Source organism: Mizuhopecten yessoensis, unplaced genomic scaffold (genome assembly GCF_002113885.1).
Source record: "Mizuhopecten yessoensis strain PY_sf001 unplaced genomic scaffold, ASM211388v2 scaffold8565, whole genome shotgun sequence".
NCBI lineage: Eukaryota > Metazoa > Mollusca > Bivalvia > Pectinida > Pectinidae > Mizuhopecten > Mizuhopecten yessoensis.
Window position 1 is genome coordinate 207,995 of NW_018407611.1, and position 12,105 is coordinate 220,099.

A 12,105-nucleotide genomic window follows, 5' to 3' on the forward strand; every position below is an offset into this window, starting at 1 on the left:
AGGTGATTGGTTAAAAAAGTCGTAGATTGCAATTTGAAAACTTTACTTTCATAACTTGCGTTTAAACATACAAATGCATACGTTTATCAGCTAAAGTTAAATAAGTGGAGATTATCAACATTTTTATTTTGGCTCGTAAATGTTTAAACGATGATATTTATCATCTGTGTAAAGAAAAAAGATCGCATAGCATTGTAGTTTCGTTTTGTTTTACTATATATAGCTCTTTGCTTGAACTATATATATACCACGGATACGATACAAAAAGAGCTCGCTGCGCTCGCTGCGCTCGCTATACATATATTTCGAAAATAGCGAAAATTTGGATACAAAAACTTAAATTTGTTTTGACAAAATATGATTGTGCTTACCGTGGATTCTGAGATAGCAAGAGGAAGTTATAGGGGAGATAACTCTAACATTCATATGCACCGCTACTCTGAGGTAACAACCAACTAATAAATATAAACCTAATTTGTGGTTAGATAAATCAATTTAGTTTTTAACATTAAATTTTGTTATACAGACTGTCATAACAAATTATAAATACTGCTGCACCATAGGGTCATTTACACAGACTGTCATAACAAATTATACATACTGCTACACCATAGGGTCATTTATACAGACTGCCATAACAGAGTATACATACAGCTGCAATATATGGTCATTTATACAGACTTTCATAACAAAGTATACATACTGCTACACCATAGGGTCATTTATGCAGACTGTCATAACAAAGTATACATACTGCTACACCATAGGGTTATTTATACATACTGACATAACAAAGTATACATACTGCTGCACCATAGGGTCATTTATACAGACTGTCATAACAAAGTATACAAACTACTGACTTTAGGGTCATTTATACAGACTGTCATAACAAAGTATACATACTGCTGCACCATAGGGTCATTTATACAGACTATCATAACAAAGTATTCATTCTGCTCCACCATAGGGTCATTTATACAGACTGTCATAACCAAGTATACATTCTGCTGCACCATAGGGTCATTTATACAGACTGTCATAACAAAGTATACATACTGCTGCACCATAGGGTCATTTATACCGACTATCATTGCAAAGTATACATACTGCTACTCCATAGGGTCGTAACAAAGTATACATATTGCTTCTGTAACGCGTGACGAGCGTCGGTAGAGATAATTAGAAATGAACAAAACAAACTGGTCAATTACACAAATACGAACAATGTTTCTACAATTAACACAAACACATTTCACTAAACATTTCTATCATCTCTCCAGCATCCACTCTTTCACATACCTACATTTACATATTTTCACACATTGATTTCCTTACAAAAGTTCACAATTCAAAATAAGCCGGTTAATTGCATGATATCAGTTAATGTTCCTTGTTTGAATAATATGACAGTTCCTGTGCTGTCTGCTCCTGTCTACTGAATGACACAATGGACCAATAGTCCTCTTCTGGGTGACAACAGTCTCAGTATGTTTGATACCGCTGACCAACCGTAGCCTTTACTGACGGTGGAAATCTATGATACGCGCTATGCCCTTCTCTCGAACCCTAGTGTCCACTAGGAGTTCACTATCTGTACAGCTCTGGCTGACCTCTTGAGTGACCATGACCTGCCAGCTGTGGATGACCTGTGGCTGACCTTGACTCTTTGCATGGGAGGGTCCTGATTCCCCGTTCACTGGTATCCACTGCAATGACCAAATGTGGTCGTAATCCTCCTCAGGAAAGCTTAAACAATACCCAAAACAGCCATTACAATCTCGCATACTTCACCATTCAAGCAATTTGTTTCACACAAAATATTTACAAGACAATTATATAATAACACAATCATATTCGTCAATCTTAACACTGAAGTGAGACACTATGATATACAGTAATGTAAACAGTTAAGTGATATACTATAATAACTATTATTACAATGCAACCTAATTCCTGTCCAGCGACACATAGTACTAAGTACACAGTCGAGTATGGCAACACGCCGCTTCCATACTTTTTACAATCTATCGAGACCTCACCTATACATAACGGTTTATGACTATTCCAATACATATCATCAACATTACAACATTATTGCATTCGTCCATAACTATGCATTGACATATATATACTTATAAATTAATAGAGTATTTCTAAAAACATATATTCATACAATTTAGCCTACATGCACGTGTTGTACTGTGGTATTCGCTCACTACCCTAGCGTCACGCATGACCGGACTGCACTATCCTATACGGCTCAATAGATGTTAACCGGCCTACTGATGTAGGCCGCTGTGAGTACTAAAACCCACGACAGGTGGCTATGGCGCGTCCACAATGTTTACCTGTGTCCTGAGCTCGTGCACTTCCGCTCCCTACCTATTTACTTACCGTAACGGCCGTCAACTGACCACGTGATTCGTAATAACAATAACACTAGACATTCACACATATATATATACATACGATCAACATAAACACCACGAGACAATACATGCGATCGTGACAAATCCCCCCATTCTGGAAAAATGTGGTCACACTTTTTCTTTACACCACGGAGCATGTATCTTCTATATCCTACTCAAATTGTCCGCTCCCACGTTGTCGACTGCTTTGATTGTCTGAATTCTAAATATTTAGGGTTGCAATAGCAACGCCCACCTCATTAGTCTTGCGTTTGCTGTTTTTGATCTATGAATATATGTCAGTGGCTGGTGATCCGTTTCCAGAACGAGTTCCCGTCCGTAGATGTACACTTCATACTTCTGAATTCCCCAGTAGATTCCCAAACATTCCTTCTCGATGATGGTCTAATTCTTTTGGCGGAGTAGAAGTTTTCTGCTTGCATACGCTACATGCATCTTTATTCCATCCTCCACCTGCAACAAAGCCGCACCAAGACCTGTGTCCGATGCGTCCGTGCGAATGATGAATTCTTGGTTTAAATCCGAAAACTTTTAAACAGGCTCTGCAATCAGCATTTTCTTCAGGGTGGTATATGCCCGCTCATGGCTGTCTTCCCACTGCACATGATTAGCACTACCCTTCTTGGTAAGGTCTGTGAGAGGAACAGCGATCGCTGCAAAGTTCGGAATGAACCTGCGATAAAAGCCTGCAAGTTGTCCCAAGAAAGATCTTACTTGCTGCTTTGTCGTCGGTTTGGGTGCTTGACGGATCGCCTTTACCTTTGCCTGGTCCATCTGCAGACGCTTCGATCCTACAACATGTCCTAAGCACGGTAAACTCCCAAATCCGAAGGAACATTTGCTGGGCTTAACAGTGAGAGCTGCCTTCTGTAGCCGTGAGAACAATTATCGAAGCACTTCCATGTGTTCCTCCAATGAATTGGTATAGATAAGAATATCATCAATGAAGTTATCAAACTTCTCCATACCAACCAACAGCTTCCTCATCAATCTGCTGAAAGTTGCCGGTGCATTAACCAATCCAAAGGGCATGACCCGAAATTGGAAAAGTCCTAGTGGGGTTGCAAAAGCAGTCATCTCCTTAGCGTTTGCTTATAACTTGCCAATAACCCTTGCTGACGTCCAGCTTCGTGCAGTACTCTCATCCGCGTTTGGCATTGGTTCAGCATCGAAGATTGTCACGCGATTCAATCCACGAAAACCGATGCAGAATCGATTACTCCCATCTTTCTTCTTCATCATCACACAGGTGCCGAATATGGGGATGTCGACGGTTCGATGACTTCCATATGGAGCATGTTCTTTACTTCCTCTTTGATAACCTCCTTCGTATTATACGGTAATGGGTACGACTTTATCCGTACTGGGTCACTCGTTGTAGTGTGAATATCATGTTCCGCCAGGTTCGTCCTTCCTGGTTGGTCTGTAAACACATCTTCATACTTCTCCATGATATCCCTGACATCGTGTTACTGATCCTCTGAAAGTTCCTCCGATATCTCCACATTCTGAAAATCTTCGCTTCCCACTCTTCTTGGCATTTCTTCCAATTCTTTGCCTGTATCTGTCTCAATTTCCTGATCACTATCGTGGATCACTGTCGTCATCACACACGAGAGGATTACTCCAACATCATGCGTTGCTTTGTCTTTAGCATCCACGTATTTCTTCAACAAATTTAAGTGAAGAGTTTTTATCTTCCCGTCTCTATTTACACGATAATCTGTCGGCCCAACGTTCTCTGTCACCTCATACGGTCTTCGCCACTGCATCAGCAACTTATTAGCCTTAATAGGCAGCAACACTAACACCTTATCTCCCGCCTTCAGTTCCTTGACTTAACTCGCCGATTGAAATGCTTCCGCTGTTTTACCTTAGCTGCACGCAACTGTTCCATAGCCATCCCACACGTCTCCTCGATTCTTTCCCTCGGGTCCATCACATACTGGTATGTGGTCTTCACCTCGTCATCAGGTAACTCGTTCGTCCACAATTCCCTCAATATCATCATGGGTCCTCTTACTGCCCTGCCGTAAATCATCCCAAAGGGGGAAAACCCCAGGCTCTCTTGTGGAACTTCGCGGTAAGGAAAGAGAAGTGCGTTGATGAACTTATCCCAGTCGCTAGGTCTTTCAGCGCTCATTTTCCTCAACATCTGTTTGAGCATTCCATTGAATCTCTCAACGAGCCCATTACACATTGGGTGATATGGCGTTGTTGTCAACTGCCGTATTGAAAGTAGTCTACTGACCTCTTTCATCATGTCGGATGTAAACTGGGCCCCTTGGTCCGTAAGCATTTCAGAAGTCACTTCGACCCTACTGAAAATGTCCACGAGGGCTTCAGCAACTCCATCCGTCTCGATAACTCGCAATGGTACTGCCTCTGGATAGCGCATGGCATAGTCTACCACCGTGAGAATGTACCTATTTCCACGATCTAACGGGTTGAAGTGATCCGATCAAGTCCTCAGCTATTCTCTTGAATGGCGTATCAATTATTGGCATGATTCCCAATGGAGCTTTCGGAACTCGTCCGTTTTGGAGGGTCCTTTGACATATGTCACAGGATCTAAAGAAACGAACGACGTCTGCCTGTACTCCCGGCCAAAAGAACTCGGCAAGAACACGACTAGCTGTCCTCTTCGCTGCGTGATGGCCGGCCATGACTGACGCGTGTGCCAATTTCATAACAACCTGTCGGTAATTCTCCGGTACCACCAGCTGCCGAAATGCCCTCCCGTTAGCAACTCGTTAACTCTGAAAATTCCTATACATCAGCCCGCTGTGGTAATAAATAGTTGACGTCTCACCATCATCTCGCTCGTAGGTCTTTTCTGTTTGTGCCAATTTCCTAAATTTTGCAAGTGACTCGTCTGTTCCTTGCTCTTTTTTCAAATCCGCGTGACTGCCAACGTCCTTTACAGCAGCCTCAGGAACAGTAAGAGGTATATAACCCTGTGCTCTTCTATGCAGTTGTGCTCTCGTCTCCACAGCATGCATCGTAGCTTCTTTTGTTGCAACTTAACATCAGGTTGATCGGTGGTAGGGCACCTTCCACATTTCCTATGATTAGATCATACAGTGGCGTATCCAGGACCCATACAGGTGCCGAATATGGGGATGTCGACGGTTCGATGACTTCCATATGGAGCATGTTCTTTACTTCCTCTTTGATAACCTCCTTCGTATTATACGGTAATGGGTACGACTTTATCCGTACTGGGTCACTCGTTGTAGTGTGAATATCATGTTCCGCCAGGTTCGTCCTTCCTGGTTGGTCTGTAAACACATCTTCATACTTCTCCATGATATCCCTGTTATCAGAGTTTGTATTACTATAATTAAGAAGACTTTTGGCCGGGGCCAATGAAATACTTCGTATTAAACGTAACGGAGTCATCGAGTGATAAGAGTTCCGAGATAACGAAGTTCGATTTTAAATAAACTATCAGTATTACAATAATATCTTTGAATTGACACTCTTACGAACAATGTCCGTATTAGGCGACATGTACATTAAGACAGTATATACATAAGAATATAATCTCTGTTTTAAACGAAAGCTTAGAAGGTCCACTTTGAACAGTAAATATAATTATAAAAAATGCATAAATACTCATTTTGAAAACGGAAGGCTTTATTACGCGAATGAAAGTTGTAATAATGCGTTTTTGAAATCATATTAACCCAAAACAAAATCGAAATAATATTTTTTTAAAGTCGTTTTAACGACAAAATAGCCGTAGTAACAAATTTAACGCTTTTCATGTAATACCTTTCCGTATTGATTTTAGGATCTTTTTTTTTTGTCAATTGAACGAACAATTACTGCTCATTGTGAATTTTGGGATATGTCCTCTAGTTTATGCTCACGGAGGTAAAAGCCCTTGACAGCCAGAAAAGATCAAACGTGCCAGGTGTTACATAAATAGTAATATAGTAAAATTATAATCGTTCAGTTCAAACTGTAGTTCATATCTTATTTCCAATCTTATCAGTTTCAAATTAGGTGAAACCCGAGGCAAGGGTTGCCCACATTTTGAAGGGCTTCCAAGTTGTCGCATTTCGGCAACAAAATGTTGCCGATTTCGGGACGTAACGATTGTTCTTTTATTGTGACGTCACGCACGTGGTATAGGGTGTAAGATAAAAATATCCGATGATTGTTTCTTGTACTTGACAGTGCTGTCGTCTACTCTCTAGAATGAGAGAAAATTATTTCTTTCTCACAGCAACCAGAGTTGCTTCCCTTTTAATAGACATACTTCTTAACAGTAAGGGTATTTTGTTTTAAATCTGCTTTAAGGTAGGTCTACAGATAAAACAAATTAATTTTAAAGTTCAAACACATACATGTCGTTAATGTGTTTATGTAGGGAGGGAGATGGGAAAGGAGAGAAGAAGGAAAGGGAGGAGGAAAGAAGGGAAAACTCTATGTGAGTAGGATAATTGTATCTTTAATAAGAAACTCCGTTGCTCCGTTGACCATGACAACAGCCGTTTTAAAGATAGCTTCAGCTGACGTTGGGATCAATATCTGTATATGGTGATTTTTTTTTATCAAGTATGCATTTTTTACTATCTTTTTTCAATGACAGTTTAGCAATATTTAATGTTAAGTAATTCATGTGCGATTTACTTGCATTAAAACATCTTGTGATAATATAAAAATCAGTACATATGGTAATTATCCCATGGCTGTGGTTATTCCGGTTAAAAACCAATCCCTCCTTATGCAATGAAAGATATCTGATTACAGAACCACCTGGTTTTTGTTTCAACATGAAAAATACCACTGATACTTATACTTATTTTATTGTTCCAACAATGATTACTATTTTATTTATCTAACATCGTTCCGACACGGCCTCTCAACCTTTACTGTCTAACGCAATTCAACAAACACCTTGAAACACGCTGGGTATATTATTTATCCGTAAGGCATAACGCTTTAGTTTGTTGCTTAGTGAGAGAATAATCATAATGTCATGGTACCGGGTATGCCAATATTGTTTATAAGTAATGCATAGAATGTAGAGAATTATATCATAAGATATTTATATAAGGTACAACAACACAAAAGTCTATTCTGGTAGCTATTTTGCTTCGTTTTAATGTTCACGCTGATATGAAGATAATTTAGTTACGCACCATCAAGTTCTTTCTCGGGGCTTGCCAATGTCGTATAGCTGTTGTTTTAGCAGTGCAGGGTATCTATCGTGAAGTAGGTGCGGAAGTCGTGTGTATGTGTGTTGTTATTTAACTGTTTAATATATGTTGAACTGTATATTTGCATAACGGATGAGCTGTAAAACTTAAGGAAATAAATAAACTTGCTTCGAATTTGAACTTGCACTTTTTAAATTCTTTAATGCATGTCAAGGAGGCAGAACTTGGATCACTTTTTGCAAAAAAAAGCTTTTAGATAAATATTTGTGTCAACAGTCAAGTTATTGCAATAATTAATGTATCCTTATAATACATAGATAAGCATCATTTTTAGTCGAAAGATGTTTATTTTTTAAGTTCAAATAGCATCAGAAGACGTATTTTAATTTCATATATCGTTTTTGTATACGTTTTTTTAAAAAAAATCGTGCGTGCGAGAACGTATTATGTTTCAGACTGTAGGAATAAATGAAGAATATAGAAATATTTGTATTCATTCAAATTTCAAAGACCACCATAAAATGTTAAAATGCTGACAACTAAGTGTTCCGTTGTAGTACAAAGAATTTCAAAATTCAAGCTGTGATCCGTTTTGGGTACTGACATTGCAAAATAAAGGTTACGTTTATTGGTGACGTCAGTACTAGAGTGTTCTATAAATATCTCACGTGAACCCTTAGAACACCCATCGATATTCCTCTGTTTATCCGCTGAATTTTCAATGAGTGTGGAAAATGAATCTAGGTCAAAACGGCCTCACTGTAAAAACGACTCTAGTTGAAACGGCCCCACTTATTGAATCGTGTTGTAATACATTTGATTGGAATTTAAAAAAACTTATTTATTTCAATTCAGATAATTGCTACTTATGTTTAGTGAATATAATGTCCACATGTCCACATCTACAGGATAGACTGTCAATACGATTGACATGGAATACAATATGCTATATAATAAGTTTTTTATTTACTTCTTTTCTCTAAATAATTAGTAAAAATATTTATAAATGTGTTTGTGTTTTTATTGATAGTTGACCCTCCTCAGTCTCAAATACCTTTTCAATGGCAGTGTTTTCTACTTCAGTGTTTTATTTACATGTACATTTCTTTATTTCTTGAAAGCGCATGTAACTTTATAACATAGTATCAAGTTATGTATTTGTATTACGCACTTGTAGTACTTGCAGTACTATACAGTATATACTATATCAAGGGTTGGACCTTTTTTACTAGGGCCGTTACTGCAGTGGGGCCGTTTTAACCCGATACGGTAGAGAATGACGGTTTGGTGATCCATTTTGGATACTGTCACCTTACACGTTATTTCAATGACTGTTTAACTGTCTGTAATGGCGTTGTACTGCCAGGCATTAGGACATGTACGTAATGAGTTCAAAGATTTGGCCACCGATTCTAGTTCATCGATGATTTAAAAGTTATCAAAATACAACTAGACCTTACCTGGTGAATAACGGGATCCTGTTAAAACGGCCTTTCCGAAGTAACGGCGGCCTAGTAAAAACGGCCCCACCTTTGTATATAAAGTGTTCTGTACTACAAGTACACAATACAAATATTAGTTTAGAATTATTAGCTTTCCTTTCATAGTTAAATTTTACTTATGGCTCAACAAAACTTAATTTTGTCCAATATTTATATTTAAGATAAATTATGAATGTTTTACGATTAACCGTGATTAATGTGATGTAGGTTACTAAAAGACACACCCATATGCAGGAAACTGGTGACAGACAATACTGCTTTATTTACATTTTGCCTGTGTGTAGCGAACATACATGTATATAATCGATAATCTACACACATATCGATGAAGGTCGTTTCATAGAAAACATTGGTACGTGATATCGATTTGTCCATTGCTGTTAGATAGATAGATAACCGTGTACATTTTGCTGAACTTTGTCATCATTCTTAATAAAAAAAAATACATAAGTTTAAATACGAAATCGTATTTATTCACAGGTTATTCATTTGACTCATTCACCCCTGAAATGTCAAAATGGACTGTTCAAAGCTTTTAATTGGAGGAGTTCAAATGATTCTTCAGGGATGAATGAGTTAATATATATCGATCACAATACATGTGCGATAGCTTTAGCACATGTTGCCATTACTCTAAATGGTGAACGATAAGCAGGGAATAACAACTACTATTTTGAAGGACTTTGGTATGTCCCGGCCTGGGGACAGAACCCATTTTCTTCCTCACCTGAGCGAGCACTGAACATGCAAGCCAAAAGTGAGGTATTGCCAAGCAAGGCGCTAGGAAATAAAAGGTAGTTATATAGAAATATAAAGATCCATAATAATGCAATGCATGCAACATATATTCTTTTTGGTCGCTTTTGTGTCCCCAAGTAAAGGGTACAAAAGCAAATCCCAGATTCTGCAGGGGGTTCCATCATTAGTCGCCTATTACGATACATACAGCAGGGAACAGCAGGTGTATTCTTGTATCGATCCCCGACCTGCAGGCGTGATTTGTCTCAAGAGGAAAATGTTAAATATATAATGTGTATCACATCAACACTTCATGATCAACTTGAGGGAAATTTATCACATAACACCGTGGTACCTAGACCCCGCTTACAATGGGATACTACGGATAGTAAACATTTTTGTTCTGAGAAAGAGAGAGACTTTCTAAAATGGTAAACAAGTCTGAGGACATGAACCTAAGAGGGAAATACAAGGACCCTAAATAGCTACGTTATTTAAACTAGCAATATGTTACAAGTATCTGAACTCCTCAATAAAAAGACACAGATTTTAATGCGTATAACTTCGCTTTTACATAAACACAAAAGTTAATCCGTGTACATCCATGCCAAATTGATACACCAAAATCATTACTTAAATGTGTCTTTACCCAAATTATAAGCTAATCAATTTCTGAAACTTTCAACTATCACTTCAATTTCTAGTTATGTCTGAGATTATTGTCATTCAAAAAGGCGTAAATAAACTACTACAGACCCTTAATCCTACCAAAACTGCTGGTCTTGAAGAGCTGGCATTTTAAATCGCTACCTATATTCTCCATAGTCATTAATACATTACCCATACATCAGTGGTACTCTTCCTGCTTTCGAGTTTCGTATTTCTTCGCAATTTTTTCAAGGAGGACTCTTTAAAAAGTCAAGTACACGCTTATTAAACACATATTGATCAATAACATCACGAACCAAGCCGACAACAGTATGTTTTACCAACTACGACGCGGTTTTTGTAAGCCTTCATTATGTGAAAAGAATTCATCAATCTAAGTTTCATTGTATGCAAAGCAATGCAGACCAGTGTTGTGAACACGGATTTCTTTTTGGTTTTTGACATGGTCAGTAGTCCTGTGATCTCAGCTATAACACCTGGTTAAGAATGTCCTTGGTACTAGGCAAACAATTCGTTGTTACAAGGGGAGGGAAGACATGACTGAAAATGAAGAAGACAAACTTTACAGAAAAACAAATACATACGATTTATTTACAGTTATCAAGATTAAACATTAATTACAGTATTATTTAACCATCGCTCCTGAACACATTCATTTACATTCAAGTTCATACAAATGAATATTTCCGTTTTATGACTTCCGTATGACCGTTCTCATCTCCAAATCAGCCAGCTAAATGAATTGTACAAAACTATGCCATACATACACATGTATGACATGTTATACTTAACAATGGAATAAAAGTCCTCTACTCAGAACAACTGCCAAGCTCGGCTGAAGCCGCTGACAATCGGTAGAGTTTCCGGGCTGTTTTTGCTCATGATGCTCACCTTGCAGTGAGACTGAACCGTAATTGTTAGCTGGTTCCGTATCTGCTGAGTTTTGACTTACTTTTGAATAACATTGACTTGCTATTCAAAGCAACATAGTTAAGTTTTTATGTATTGTTATATGAATACTGATGAGCTGAAAAATTATAAATTTGGATTCGATAGTTTTGCATCTACTGAATTCTGGTTGACCTTTGAATATCCTTGAATTGCTTGCCGCTGATGACCTGTAGTTGCCTTTGACCCGATCCATAGGGAGGTCCATATCCTCCGTTTGGTACTTGCTGCAATGCCCTATTAAGGCCTTTCTCCTCCCAAAGACAGCTTAAGCATCACATAACACAACCATAACGTCTCACACTTCCCCACTAATGATTTTTAAAAGAAATAAAAATCCACACATAAAATTGACATGATATATATCAAAAATGGCAATTATATTGAGCGATACAAACAATACAGAACGTTAGACACAATAATAAGATACTACATCCCGATCTGGCCATATTCATGAGAACAAAATCAAGTATGGCACCACAAGGTAACCATGGTTTTCACAAGGCCAAGATCTGGGGAAAACCCTTTCTATTTATGTGCTTCCAGCACATATACACACACGTACACATACATTGCACAAATGAGGCCCATACTGAAATGACCTTAGTTGTTAATAGGACGTCAAATATAATATTACAAAACCAA

At 38.2% G+C, this 12,105-nt stretch overlaps 1 protein-coding gene across 1 annotated transcript; it reads right to left on the reverse strand.

Annotated features, from left to right (window-relative positions):
- Window positions 1–2,963: 2,963 nt before the first annotated feature.
- Window positions 2,964–3,883, reverse strand: LOC110456203 (uncharacterized mitochondrial protein AtMg00860-like). The gene is made up of 2 exons (XM_021506782.1): window positions 3,740–3,883; window positions 2,964–3,299 (listed from the first exon to the last, which is right to left on the reverse strand). The coding sequence occupies exons 1-2, from the start codon at window positions 3,881–3,883 to the stop codon at window positions 2,964–2,966; spliced, it is 480 nt and encodes a 159-aa protein (XP_021362457.1).
- Window positions 3,884–12,105: the final 8,222 nt, after the last annotated feature.

Coding starts and splice junctions, on each gene's coding strand:
- LOC110456203 (XM_021506782.1), bottom strand. CDS start 3,883: ATGGAGAAGTATGAAGATGTGTTTACAGACCAACCAGGAAGGACGAAC. Junction 3,300..3,739: donor AGGAGGTTATCAAAGAGGAA/GTAAAGAACATG, acceptor TCACGGCTACAG/AAGGCAGCTCTCACTGTTAA.